This window comes from Ixodes scapularis, unplaced genomic scaffold (assembly GCF_016920785.2).
Source record: "Ixodes scapularis isolate PalLabHiFi unplaced genomic scaffold, ASM1692078v2 PGA_scaffold3__209_contigs__length_174095766, whole genome shotgun sequence".
NCBI lineage: Eukaryota > Metazoa > Arthropoda > Arachnida > Ixodida > Ixodidae > Ixodes > Ixodes scapularis.
This window is the reverse complement of record NW_024609868.1, coordinates 7,895,896-7,910,970: the sequence shown is the minus strand read 5'-3', so window position 1 is coordinate 7,910,970 and position 15,075 is coordinate 7,895,896. Positions and strand designations below refer to the sequence as shown.

At 46.2% G+C, this 15,075-nt stretch overlaps 1 protein-coding gene across 4 annotated transcripts in view; it reads left to right on the top strand.

Annotated features, from left to right (window-relative positions):
* LOC8039276 (discoidin domain-containing receptor 2) overlaps positions 1 to 15,075 on the top strand; it is a 171,678-nt gene that overhangs the window by 127,986 nt on the left and 28,617 nt on the right. For all 4 annotated transcript variants that reach the window (XM_040500141.2, XM_029982562.4, XM_040208278.3 and 1 more), the window contains exon 4: positions 6,225 to 6,456. In XM_040500141.2, the coding sequence (XP_040356075.1) occupies positions 6,225 to 6,456 (232 nt within the window). The remainder of the gene's footprint in view (positions 1 to 6,224; positions 6,457 to 15,075) is intronic.

The window sequence follows — 15,075 nt, the reverse complement described above, 5'->3', positions numbered from 1 at the left end:
GCACGCGTAACAAAAGGGGAGAGGGGAAAATCCACAAGCTTTAAAACTCACAGAAAACTGCCTCTAAAGTACAAAGCACCGTACCTGCACTTTTAATAAGAAAAAAAATAATAATAAGAATGACATACAACCAAAGTTTTTAGGTGGTTCAAGCCATATTATGTTTCCTCTCTATGTCTGACCGACTCTGAGGTACCGCGTAGCGCCCGGTATATCCTCGGGGTGCCGACGGCGATCCTTCTAGACGTGCCCACTGAGTTCAGTCCCAAATCTACGAGGTTCAAGAGAGCGTGCGTGCATTGTTCCTTGGCTCTGACAGGCACGCCATGGATCGTGCTCTAGTGCTTGAAAACTCCGGCAGGCGGGCGGCCGCGTCGAGTTTCAAGTTGCCTCTCTTCGGAGCACTCTCCGCTCTCCCGGTGCTTCAACGGTAGGGTCCTCGACGTGCATGACAAACCCCCCATGCGGATGGTTTGTGGGTTGCCGTGTCAAGAAGCTGCAGCTCTCTGCCTCTTGTTGGACGCTTGCCTTGAATCGCGTATCAGACGACGACGACAATGGTACTTTGATGCTCGGCGACATCGAATCGATCATGTACTTGAAAGGATGTCGAAATTCGTTAGTTCGCGGTTCCGTGAATTGCCCTTTCCAGGTCTTCTTTTATTTTATTTTTTTCATCGTTGTAGCGTTTTCTTTTTGCTTATTTTGTGAACGGCCTGGTGCTTACAGGGGACAATAGTGCCATGTATGCAGAGGCTGTTTTTTTTTTGTTTTTTTTTTACAGTGTGTGTGTTTACTTTCAGTTGCTCTTTATTGCACTTGAAATCGGACAGTTTTTTTCTAGAAGTTCTTTGCTACTTAAAAACTTCAAAACAAAATTAGAAGACAAATTTTGACAATTTTGTGTAGCTATAATTCTTGGCAATTACAAAGAAAAAGAAAAAAAAAAAAAACAGCGCGAGTGAATTACGGTTGATTTAAAACGTTACGTTATATTACGAACAAGATTAAAAAAACAAAAAGGTAAACGCTACGAAAACTACCTCGGGTGCCTAAGTGCGCTAAAAAACGCTGTTGTAAAAAAAAAAAAAAAAAAAAAAAAAGTTGCGATAAAATAAGAAGTGAACTTGTTTTAAGTCGTAACTTGCATGCAGAAGTCCTCACGTTCTTCTGACTCGTTATCTAGACAGTTTTATTTTCGTTTTCCGAGTAACTGCTAGTGACGACTACATCAAAAAGTAGTATGAATTACTTCCAGTTTCGTGTATGCACCTGATAACTTTACCACTGGAAGAAGTTCGAAGCGTATTTGTGACTTAATGTATTTGTTTCTTTGCACTGTGCTCATTTGCCATCAGCACCACTTTCTGCTAGATATATACTTCCTTCTACGGAGACCATCTTTTGAACTATACGGAAGAGGGAAATAATCAAAATTCCGCCGCAATGTACCTACGGAACAGTCGATGATTCGCTGAACTTCAAAGTATAGTCCTGCTCACGCCTCGTTGGGCCACCGCCTACTACCTTCTCACGCCACTCACACTCTTTATCCGCCATTAACATAAGCAACTCTTCGATTTACCGCGATTGGTATCCACTTAGTTGGCTCCTCTGGCGCCCGGCCTCGTCCATCAACCCTCTTCCCCCTTCTCGGCAATCTGTCAAGGCGCTATACCTATTGCATTCTAATGAGTCCGGACAGCGATACACGTCAGATACGAATCACAAATGAAGCTCCCACGTCTGACACGCCAATAGACCTCGGGGTTTCACTTCCCCATCCCCGCGCGAGTCCCTCCTTTGTTTGCTTTTCTTTTAGTTTCCTGTCTCTTCGGTTAGCGTAGAATCTACTCGAGCGATCGACCGGCGGCAACACTGTCACGCGGCGCGTGCACATAACCCGACACGCTAACACAAACACGCACATACAATCTAACTTTTCTGAGCGACACGGGCCACAAACGCGTAAACACGCCTGCCAAAAAAAAAAACTAGCGGTACAAAGATAGTGGACGAATCCGCGGCACGAAGAACAAACGGAACGACGGTGTGTGTGCGGCGTGCGGATGTGCGCGGAAGATGTGCAAACAGAAAGGAAAACGGTATGGATGAAAAAAAAAAAAAAAGAACGCATGAGACAGACGCACGTATTCACGCACGCACGCTCGCATGTAGGCGGAGGGCGATATATACTCTGTTTCACTACTTTACGGTGGATCGCAGTGGACGCTACAGGCCATTCCAGCCAACCCAGCACTCTGAACCTATCACGTGACCGTGCGCACCTCGCGTCGCTGCGCCCCCCTTCGTCAGAGTCACGCGACTCTCGCGCGGCGCTCTATCGGTAGCTCGTACACCTTCCTCTACGGTCCATCCCGAGGTGAAACGGAGTAAAGGAAAGAGTGCAAAAACGTTTCCTACGTCCGCGCACGCGCAACTCCGTCCGCACGTACGCGCACACGCACATAATAAAGCGAGCTCGTGCGCTGCACACGCACGGAGTGACTGAGGCCCGGTCTCTATTGATCTGACCGCCTTCCCTTTTGCGCTCGAGCGCGAGCCGTGGCGCGTCTGTGCGTGTGCTCTGGCTGTCTCACTCTCACTCGCCCTTTTTCTCTCCCTCGTTTTTCTCGGGCTTTATATATGCCACGGCCGAGTTACATCTGTCGCGGTGATTCATATATCTGCCTGCTCGCGTTATTGCCGCGGTGCCGGGTCGGTCCGCGCGATCAGCGCCTGCTCTCTGTGTTTCCAACTTCGTGATCATAATATATCTGTGTGTGAGGGCTTTCTTTCGCTGGGCAGCTTCTTCGTCGTCTTGTCTAAACGGGGATACCGAAAAAAAATAGAAGGAGAGGGTTTAAATGCGTAGCGACGAATGCCTCATAAAGGAGCCCGCATTAAAGACTAAACGAGGCAGTGAGGCCGGCTTTCATGAGGCAAGTTTGGTCGTTGGGTTTTTGGGGGATGAATGAAGCCGACTGCTATTGGTGGATGCCGCCCGCTAAAGTGTTAGGGGAGCTCGAATGGGGATGTATGCTAAATATTCATTTGCGGTAGAAAACAAGTAACGTTTGTCTCGCTTGTCTTTTATAAAACAAGAAGGGTCAAACGTTACGGCGGATGTGCGTTGGCTGACATTAATGTCTGGCTCTCAATAGCCCACGGCTTCGAAACGTTGGCTGAGAGTGGAGGGAATAAAGGTGGTCTATTGAAAAGGGAGCTCTGCAGGAAAATGGATATACTGAATATCAAATACATCATGCTTGGAAACGATTTCAATTAAATCGTCCGTGAAAGCATCTTTACTTGGCCAGCCTCTAATTTCTCGTATATCAAAGAACTAAGCCATTCAGTTGTGTACTTTTACATTCTATGTGTTTTTCCAGATAACTGTTCTCCCCCCCCCCCCCCCCCCAAAAAAAAAAAAAATGAATGGATTTAGTTCTTACCGGTAAACTCGCGATTAATATTGCGTGTATTGACACAAATTTTAAAATAAAGTGAACTATTTGCTCGCTTCAAGCCAAAAGGTTCAGCTAACGTATATGCCTGGCTGAATTGGTGGGATATAATCTAAATATTCAAAGACGAGTTCATCTAAGCATGCACCAAATCCCTTGGACACCCGTCCTTGGAAGTTCCTTTCATATTCGTTTCCTTGGAAAATTAAGAGAGAAACAATTCTTCCATTAGAATAAAACGACATTAAAAAGAAATATAAGAAAACGCACACAAAAACAACACAGATAATTTTTCTTATGCGAACTTTACTAATACTTTCAAAATTCTTTACGCTCCAGTGCCTTTCTAGAAATATAAATACGATACAAGCTTCCCACTTAATCGTTAAGAAAATTGATGCAAAACAAAAAGAACAATGTATGTCTAAAGGTCTCCACGTTTCATATAAAGCATCAGAAAGAACAAACACAGGGAGAGACAAGACGCGACGAAAGATGTCTCGCCTTGTCCGCCCGCTTGTTTATTTTTTCTGGCGCTTTCATCGTTACTAACGCGCTCACTGCAACTTTGGTTTCATATGAAGCATATATGTCTTCCAGATATATGGTTCTCGACTATTCAAAACTGTGCTACTTTTGGTATTTGATTTTGAATCACCTCACAAGAAACCGCGGGAATTCGAACGCGCTCCATTTACATAGAGAAGCCTGTCGGGCGACGGGATAACTCGCGGAGACAGCGCAGCATACGCTGCGCAGACTACGTTAACCCCGGCTCCCTTCTCCCCCATCCCCCCCACCGAGAGCTTAGTCCGTTTCAACCAGTGGGCATAATTCCGCGCCTCGATTCGGCGGATTGTAATGAATCTAATTCAACCGCGCTATGCGGTTTAATTAAACCCGATTGTCGGAAAGCGCGCGTGCGGGTGGGCGCCTTGCGTTCTCTCCAAAGCCGAGCGAGGAAACCCCAGACTTGGGCGGGCGAGAGCAGCCTAATGGGTTTCCAGGGAGGCGTGGAATCTGCGAATAAGCACCTTGCTCGCCTCCGGGCGACGGGGGACGCACACGGGTGACGGCGAAGATGCCGCCGCGATAAGGGTTCTGGAGTCTCCCGAGTCCGTCACCGCGGATCGGGGGCCGCGGCAGGAGATCTGCGGCACCTGCGTCGACGCGATAGCAACTTTCGGACGGGGGTATGACCGTATGAGACGGCAGACAGAGCTCGCCGCGCGCTAGAGGAGGCACGTGCAGACGCCCGTGCATCCATACGCTGCTCCCGAAAGTCGAAACAGATCCGGTACGGACGAAAGCGAGGGTTAAACTTGACGAAGAAAACGAGAAGGGACGGACAAACACAAACTTTCCACTGGCAACAACATTTAATGACACCAAGAGTTTGCTTATATATGAAAACGAAGGATTTTTGCTGGGACACGGCCCCGTCTGTCTCGTGTCTTTTCGTGTGTTTGTACTTTAAACTGCCCTTTCAAGAGGTAGTTTATCTGCTATAGAACATTCCAAAGATAACGTTGTATGCGTTTTTCTTGTGATTATCATACAGGTGACAAATTCCGAATCACTAAACTCGAAACGCAATCGTAGCGCCTGTTTTTTTTTTTTGCAAGCGAGACACTATACGCATGTTCAGAACTCATTCCAAAGTCAAAGAAACAAAGATGGCAGCCTGCCGAAAGCGATTACTAATAGTCTGTAGCAAATACATTTGGGCTAGTTTCACTGCTGTTGCACAAGACAAGTAAGATGTGGCTCCTGCCACATATCCTTGGAACCAGGATTAAAAAAAAAAACACCCTGGCAGCAAAAAAAAAAAAGAAGGAAAAGAAAGGAAAACACTGATGCCCCAAATAGAAGATATGAAATGACCGCAATAGAGACGCTCTGTAGACAGAAGTTCATGAAGCACCTTCATCCAGCCTCGCGAAATTATTTTATTTTTGATTTTCTTAATAGTGTTCTGCATAGCTCTCTTTGAAGCACGGGTGGCACTGAGCTTCGAAGAAAATTCAATAAGAAGGACTTGGATATTAGAGAGGAATCTCAATAATACCTAAATGCATGTTACTCATTTTTTTTTTTGTTAGACTTACCGTGGACATTGTTTTTCCCCAGCCCCTTCAATATACTCTCAACAGCTAGTTTTCTGGCCGATGATTAGTAGAAAAATAACTGCTGAAGTATTTTATCCAATTTGCGTTTTTCTTTCTTTTTTTTTTTGGCGGCTGAGTGACAATTTTAAAATATGAACGAACCAAATGGCGTTTGAACGTCCGGAGAAGTTTGAAGCTGTAGGATCTACGGTCACAAGGAAGAAGAGGACGCAGGGATGCGCGAGAGGCACGCAAAAAATATAGATAGCACGAGAGTGAGCCAGTGTTCGGCCTTACCTACGGACGAACAACCTTCACGTTGATTTCCTTTCTTTTTTTGTAAATATGTAAAATATAATATATTGTGGCGCTCGCGACTCCTCGCCTTCATAAGAACCCACAAAGCAATGCAATGATAGAGGAGAAATGGGCCTGGAACCTCATACTCTCGGCTTACCGCGTTGGCTCATCGATTGCCGCCAAATGTCATTTCGGTAAGTGGCCCTCGAGTTCCCTGCGTGACACGGCTGCAGCATTGTTTTATCCCGAACGCGTTCACTCTGGAGCTGTATCGCACCATTTGGCGAGTTGACGAGGCTGTATCCGCGTACGTGACGTAATTTTACACGTTTTAAATCTCTTTCGTCAGGTTGCTGCGGGAACTGAACGGCGGAGCCTGGTGCCCGGCGCCTCAGATTTCGCCCAAGACGCACGAGTACGTGGAGGTGAACCTGCGCACGGCGCACGTGGTCAGCTCCCTGGCCACCCAGGGCCGGTTCGGCAACGGCCAGGGCAGGGAGTTCGCCGAGGAGTTCATGGTCGAGTACTGGAGGCCCGGCCTGCACAAGTGGTTGCGCTACCGGAACAGGACCAACCACGAGGTGGGCTACCTCCTCGTTCTTAGAAGTCGCGGGTAGATCCCGGATATATATATATATATATATATATATAAACGAATATGTGCAGATGAATGAACCGTACTTAATCCAATGAATCAAAGAATTGAAGTTATCAGGAACCCGCCGAAAGCCAAAAAACGGCGGAGCCAGGATTTTAACTCTGGGCCTCCCAATGTCCGATCGGGTGTGCTAACCTCTACACCACTCCACCTTGGCTTTCTGGCGTTTCCTAGCTGTCTTTTTAATGTACAAGAAAATTAATGTATCTAGTTGGAGGTGTTCTGGGCACACGCCGCCGCGTGTGTCCAGTTCACAAACACTGCAATAAAACTATAGTGCTTTCTGCTTCACATGTGGTGAAAACGATGATGAAATATCATTATCTGCCTGATATATATATATATATATATATCAGGCAGATAATGATATTTCATCATCGTTTTCACCACATGGGAAGTAGAAAGCACTATAGTTTTATTGCAGTATTTGTGAACTAGTTATGCGACAGTAGTGCCTGCGTGACTAATGACTTTCAAAACAAGCGAGCATCAGCTCGAATATGGTATGAAAAGGAGCGCTCACCGTGCAAAGCTTCGAAAAAGGGTGAACAAGCGGGCATAAAAGTATGAAACACATTGCGTTACCACACGATTAACCCTCGACTGGAACGTAAGAAACGTTGCCATATTGTTTGTGGCTTCTTAGAGTTTCTCCTTCGGTGTACTGTAGTAATCCGCTGCAGAAAGCTATCTTGAGAATTCCTGTCGAGGACGCACCTCTTTCTTCCCCAAAATTAATCCTAATTGGAAACACGCGGCATTCCACACACGTATAGCTTCACAAATGGACGGCAGCTGCGACACGGTGACCCAGAACGCGACGAGCAACATCGAACCACGAAATTTATGTCAAAAGACGACCAAATTTCACATCCCACAGACGCAGTCCTATGAACGAACTCCCTTCTTTCGCTGTTGTGACCAGCAAATCAACCGACAAAGCCCCCTTGTGTAATTTCTTGCAACATTCCACATACGTTTTACAACGCGCGCATTCTGACATTTCCCACGTCGCAAACACAGAAAAAAGAACAAAAGAAAACATCGGGTTTTATGTAGTAACGTTTTACCTCACGATGAACCACGGCAGACGATACGATGCTGTCTCAGCCAACCGGCGCCGCCAACGTATCAGTTGACCACGCGACCTGCGAGTCGCTGCGACACTCGCGCATGTCACGTGACGCTAACACTTGCGTTGCACTAGCTCCAATGACTCGTAGCCTTCTCCTCGGTCCACCGCAAGCTGAAACGGAGCAAATATCAGTCGCAGCGACTTAGGCCTAACCCGCGAGAACGCGGCGGCGCTTGGGATGGCAAAATGCCACCGCTAAGACCAAACTTCCAGGAGCCTACCGCGGTACACAGAGGCGACCCATTGTGGCGATCGAGAGGAAAAGGCTCGGCGCTCCGTGTAATTGGAGCCTTTCCCGGTGCGACACACCAGACCCGAGAATGCGCCCCAAATATTTCGCTCAGTTCCGATCTCGAGACCGTCGCCACAACGCGTCCTTCCTCTGGTCCCGTCTTATCTGGTCCGAAGCATCTCGGTGGCCCGAAATATTTCGCTGCCCCTAAAAATGAACCGGTGTCGCGACCATGCGACCACGGGGGCTCGGGAAGGCTCATTAAGATGGCGTCTTATCTGCCATGTTCCGTCCGTTGCTATAGCACGTGAGGAGAGCGGAGAAGATATGTATCCCGCATATTTATTTCGGTATTGCTCCGGCTGGGGTGCGGTTCTGAGTATTATTAATACGACGCGTTCCTCAGCTGTGTATTCTCGGTGGCGGGGAGTCTGGTGCTGCTGTTCAGGCGCTCATGCGAGAAGCGAATGGGAGCTATCTCTCGCGCCGCCGTGGCGTAATGTTCCGGTGACGAAAGTGCCAACATGTGCTTCAATGGATGCTCCTGTTTCTCACTTCCTCATCCAGATAATTTACCTCAACGTCTTCTCTTTTTTTTTTTTTTGCGAGGGTGATGTGCACACTAATTTTCAGCTGCGAGGATGACGCTCTATTTAGTGAGGGGTTGAATAAATCGTTGCATGCACCTACTTCAACGTTATTCGACTTGCTATAAAAACAACCGTTTCGGTGTACTCATTGACTCGAATAAGAAGTGACAACGTTCAATTCTAGCCTTGTTTTTCGAGTTCGAATATCCTGCACATCTCGTAAATTCCGGAGTTTCGAAGTTGGTGCGTTAGCGTGTACTAACGCACTATATAGAATATATATAGAAACAAATATTGCAACGTGCAATGATGATAATATTACGGGTATTTAGATAGGGCACCTAATTAAGTCGTTATGCTCTTAAAACATTGCCCGACAACTCGATTGGCCAGCACTCATCTTCGCATACTTTGCATAGATGAAGACGCGCTGCTTTTGAAACCAATTTAAACTAAAACTTGCTGCTTTTGAAACCAATTTAAACTAAAACTAAGACTCGTGTTCAGAAAGAAATTTTATTAACTTTTTTGCAGTTTTAATGAAATAGACATCAACTGTCTCGAAAGATGCTGTTATAAATACCTGTGAAGTAGCGTGGCTTAAAAATGGGTCTCTATAAATGCTGCAGTAGTAATTACCGAGCGATTGGAACGCACCTTTGGTGGATAGCACATTCAAGTGCTAAGTTTGCTCGTAATTTTAATACGCTTAGATACGATAATGCACTACCGAATGTAAACAATAATACACAAAACAAAAAATGTCAGACGAAGAAATTTATTTTCTAGCTAAATGTGCGCCCTCGAACGTTCTTTTCGTGGTTTCTAATTAGAAATTTTAAAATAGCATTTTACATTCCCTTGAATTGCCGCTCTGAGAAGCCTGCCCTCGATAGATCTGCTACACGAAATCGTGTAATGAACCGTCATGCCCCCACTTCCAAAATATATTTGTGACAGAAGCGCGCAATTTGCGACAATCAACGCTACCCGAAGGGTGCTTTCCTGCAAGATGACGGTGAGCGAGGTGAAGCCTAACCTCCGATCTCCTCCGGCTGCTCGAACCACATAACTGGCGGGAGACAATCGGTCCCCGCCAAGATAAACACGGGGCGCCCTTCTCTCCCCAGCAAGCGCTCCAGTCACTCCAGGCGTCGAATGCCCCAAACCTCGCAAGTTTACGGCTGTCAGCTCAAGCAAAAGCATCGCTCAGCACGGAGTCCACGTGCAACCAACGTGCGACGGACCTGCACACATGCAGCCGACGAGTCGGGCCTTCCCAGCGATGTCCTTATACGAAGCGTAATGTGCCCAGAACCAGGAAAGCAAAAGCGAGCTTCGTCCCAACGCCCGGTCTGCAAAGAACGGGGGGAGAAGCTCGTTGTCTGACTTTCTCGCCAGGTGGCCGGAGGCGGTCGTATTCGCTTTGCTGGGCAAATAAACAGTAACGTCGCCGTTCCTTCGGGGCGTCCTCCTTTCCGTGACATCGCTGAAATCGTAAAAGACGCTTGCCGGCACAAACGTCCTGTGCCTATGTTGCTTTCTTTTATAATGCTTACATTTGTTTGGTTTCTTTCTTTAGCGTGATGGCCTGCTGCCTTATTGCTGTTTGGTTGCGCCCTCGCCGCTGGTTTTGGCTCGCGTTTGTACTTTCGAGTTTTTTCGTCTCGTTGTGGAACCTAGGTTATTTTTTTTCCCCCGCAGAGAACGGATGCTTTGTTCTGTAGTTGGCGGGGAGGTCGGGCACAACGACGGTAAAATGTTATGCGATCGTAAACTGGCATATTTGGGTACATGAGCTGAGAGATGCGTTAAACATGGCTCGTGCGTGTGACGTGCGCCCCTTGTTACAGCGCACATGCGCAAAGTAGAGTGCACGCACTCACGCGCGTGCACATAATGCCATCGTGGATAAATTAATTGCTTAAGTATGGAGCGGAACGAGCTGATAAATGTAGACTTGGAAATGCGCACGGATGTATAGACGAGCTCCTGGCTGCTCGTCTTTAGAAAAGTATTGAATTTGAAGAACATTAGAAAGAGGTGCACCTACAAAACAGGGTACACATTTTTATACAAACTCTCTTGCTAAACCTCATGCCTACTCACGCACATGCACGCGCACATGCAGACTTGTACCTAACCCGTTACATGTAACGAAATTACTAGTGATCCCTTAGTAATCGTAAAGTAATTTCCTCCCATATTTACGTAACGGCTTTCTTGTAAATCCTTATATTTGAATCAACGAACCGCACCCCTCCTCCGAAAGAGAACAAAATGTGTTCATTTTGGTAAAGTCGACCGCAGTCACATTGCCACACGCATTGAGAAGCGAAAAAAAAAAGGGGGTTCTAAAATCCACTTTTTTTTGTAGTTCAACCTTTAAGGCGGTCCCTTTTAAATGTGAATTCCTGTCAGGTTATCTGCATCTCAGTAACCCTTCTTCGGCGTCAGCTTTTTGCGGGCACTTGGAAAACTCAATGTTTTCTTTCCCCTGCTTTTACCCCCAGCAGGAACCATCTTACTTGCAACACAGATTTTTACAAAAAAAAAATAAAGTGCATGTATATGTAGCAGCTCACGTAGGCTAGAGATACCGGGCTTGAGGAGGTAGTGAAAGTCGTGAGTGGGGCTTAGTTTTCTGCCCTTCACTGCCGGTGGCTTCGGCGGACGTCTATATAGAAAATACTGGAGTCAGGCAGGCAGCCAAGAGGGGGGGGGAGGGGGGGGGGGCATGGGGCCCGGCCCCCCCTCCCCCCTCAAAATCTTTCATTTTGCTGGAACCTCCTCTTCCCCCATGCCCTTTATACAGCATTTTGTCATGGGCGCCTCCCCCCCCCCCCCCCCCCCCCCCCCCCCGAAACAAAATCCTGGCTACGTGCCTGACTGGAGTATACTACTTTTGGCCCGTGCTCTTTGCGCTTTTCAACGCCATCAAGAAAGGTACGCGTAGAGAAATGTGCGCTTATATTATCCTCTTTTAACCGACGATCTGAATAACTATTTTGGCGAGTGGACATGGTACATTTATTTCCTTATAACTTATATTTATATCGTGAAACAGTTTATTCCCTTGTTCACCAACGCCTCAAGCGTAGTTCTTTCTACCTGTTCACAGCCAAAGGAAGAATATAAATCGAAACCTTAACCATTATTTAATTTTCACGTGTAACTACCCTCTCTTACTAACTTTGTTCTGTATCATTTGGATTGTGTGCCTGTATAGTTAGATGTAAATAAATAAATTTATATTCCAGCTTTGGTCAGTTGTCTGACAATTTCTACAGCTTCGCGATTCCGATAATATCAAGCACCGTTGCCACAACGAAGCGTTGCTTTTTCTTCGGGGTAAAGAACACTTCCATCTTTTCACGTGGTGAAGCACAATTCAGTGCATCAAGCATTCGTGAGGAACAGTATGGTACTCCCATCGAGTGCCTCATTTGAATGGGTGTTCCGCGTAGCAGTCGACATCTTGACGAAGAAATGAGGCAAGATGTCTGACGAGACTTACGAGATCGAGCTGATGCTCAAAATACTCACGGTCAATCATTGGGACTGGTGGCAACACTAAACATCTGAATATCCTTCTTAGCTTTGGTTTTTCCTTGAGGACAGTAATGTTGCAGGCAACGCCACAAAAGTAACGGATTACTTTGTGGAGTAATGGTTACTTACCTTCATAACGGGTAATTGTAAGTAATTGCAACTTAGTTTCGAGTAATTGTAAATGTAATTCGTTACTTTTTTTTTTTAGTAACATGTACAAATCTCCTCAGAAGGCGGGCTCATTGGTCACACAAAAAGAAAACTACACGCTCAGATTTGGCGTAGTTTAGGTGCTTAAGATATTGAGCGTCTTTGAACACATGTGACGCGTTGCTTGATGCAGTATCAGCGTGGAAGATTTTTGCCATAGTCGATAAGGTCTTCGAATAAGCAGTTAAATGTTTAATCGTCCTTATGACGGTCCAGGTTCTTTCCGTGGAAGAGTCCCAGTGTCTTCTCGGTGCTAAAGATTTCTGGAGCACCTGCGAGACTTCTCTAATAGGCTGTACGCTTCCACGTTAAGGGGCACCGTTGTAGAGGCCAATTTGTTTACCGAACAACTGAAAGCTATGTGAAAGACCATTGCACGAGCGTACCTCGTGAAATATCTCGCCCCATACCGTCCAAGCAACTTCTGTAGAGGTTGATAAATACTCAAGAACAAACCACAACTCCCATTAAAAGAGTGCCATTCTTCCACGGGAACGTTATGCATAAGTTTTTCAAAACAAGAAAACAACAATAAAATAAAACGACCTCATTTATCAAACGTACACTGATATGAAGAAATTTAAGAAAAAGATTAAACTGCATCGCGTTGCACCAGATTGAGATAACGTCCAAATAACAATCAATAAAATCAAAAAAGAACAAAACCGTTCTCAAAGAACCCTCATCCACCACACACCGAACGCGGAATCAACAACAAGAAACAAAAACCCGAGACACTTTGTTTCGAGCGTGATTTATAACGATACTACGTCTCCATTTGACCGCGGTTGGGAAGAAAACGAAAAAAAGACATCGAAGAAAAGAAATGTTACAAAAAGAAACATTTCACGAAACCACTTGAAACTTCCCCCAAACGTATATTATATGTACGGCGGTTTTTCTTTCCACCTTCCTCCTCTTCCCTATGCTTTCTCTCCCCCTCCTACACGACTCGGTTCGCGACGGCTAGCAAGCGTAGCTGTTTATGGCGGAGGCGCCAAAGCATCTCTGTAATGGCCCTCCAGGAAAGATCCATCTGCGGCTCCCCGCTCCCGCGTTCGATTAATCCTAAATCCCGGGCTATCCCGTGTTTCCCCCTCCCCTATTTGCAGCATCCCCCACTCCCCATTTCTTCCTCCTTCGGCGTTCCCTAATTCCTTCCTTCCTCCTCCGTTCTCAGCACGCCCTCGGGTTGCCAACCCTACAACGAAGGTTTTCTTGGGCCGCGCTGTCGCGTATGCCCCAGAGACCCAAACCCAACGTGTGGTAAGGTTAGCGTTCCTCGCTGACCCTGCTGCAATTGACGTACGGGTTCAGGGAGGATCCTAGCGTAGTGAGGTAGCAAAGAAGAGAGAGGGGATCGGAGAGGGTAAAAACCTTCCTTCTAATTGAAGCCGCGGGAATTGGGAAGGTCTCCAGGTTGCCAGCTGAACCCTCTTAGAATGTGTCTAGGACTCCGTCCACAACCGACACGAGTAGTAGTAGCCTTATACAGAATGCCGCGGTGTATGCGATCTCATTTTCTCGGAGATGTGCTGTGCCTGTGCTCGTCTCATGTGTGTTTTCGGGGAAAATTATGTGCGCGGGAGGAAGCAGTTGGGTGAGATTGGGGTGAATGCGATGAAACGGGAGCTGGCATGGGCCGGCCCGAAGCAGGCTTAAATTTTGCGGGTCTTTCGGGCCGCTATTCCGGGTGGAAAGTCCGTTGAACTGTCCCTCAAACGAGCCGTGAAATTGGGCAACCCCTTGAGTGCTTCAAACGCCCGTTGGTTTGCGCGTGTCGATTGGTCCGAACGCAAGGCTTGACCAAATGGAAAGGTCGCCTCTAGTTACCGCCATTATTGACTGTAGCCTTTTTACATATCAATTGTTTCTTTTTTTTTTCTATGCTGTATATTATTTCCTTGTAGTTTTTTACAAGATTTGATTATCCCTTTGATTACGACAGCGAACCAATGAGCACACCATTTTCAGTTCCAGTTAAAACAGCCAAAAGCAAGAAACTAAATTTCGTAAGAAGCATAATCAATGAGGTTAGTACCAACTTGCCACAACGAAGAACTGCCTTTGAAAAAATTAAAATGTGCCATAGGTTCAAGACGTTTTAAAGATTCCTTACATTTCTCGATTCTTGACTTGTACGTAAACATATATGGATATTTGTCCCCTCATAAACTAAACACTTGGTACACATCTCAGCTGCGCGGAGATAGCAAGTCGGTAAAGTCTTATTAGCCTCGGACGACTGATTAAAACTACATACTAAGTTCGAAAGGAACGTTTAGTTTGGTGAAATACCTAAGCGCTCTGTAAGAGCTCTGGCAAGAGTAAATGCATGACACCTTTCTTCGGTATGCAGGTTGACTTGACTCGTATACAGATTAGTAGACTTACAAATGTCCCTCTACGTAATGGTGATTCAATATTCACGTAAGCAGAACTTTTTTTATGCGTCTCTATATTACGCGTGTGTCGGGGTCACAAATGTACGAGTGTTGTCACCATTTCATTCTAACAAAAGACTAAGGACAAGACCAAAACCAACGTCATTCCACCCACGTTCCCTTGACGGTGGTTTCCACGAACTTATAATTGCGTAGGGACAGTTTTCCATTACTTACACAGCAGCTGCCTCCGATCAATGTCTAGAGAAAGAAAAGAAAAGAAAATAGGCGGTGAAGGGGTTGCCCTGTTGTCTTTGTGTCTGCTTTGCCCCCGTTTCGTTCGGGCTTTTTAAACCCTCTAAGAAAATTTAAAACAATTCTCGGTTTGTTAGTGTTCGCCTTTTGTCTTGTATAGCAATCGGTACCTTGTACTGACAGG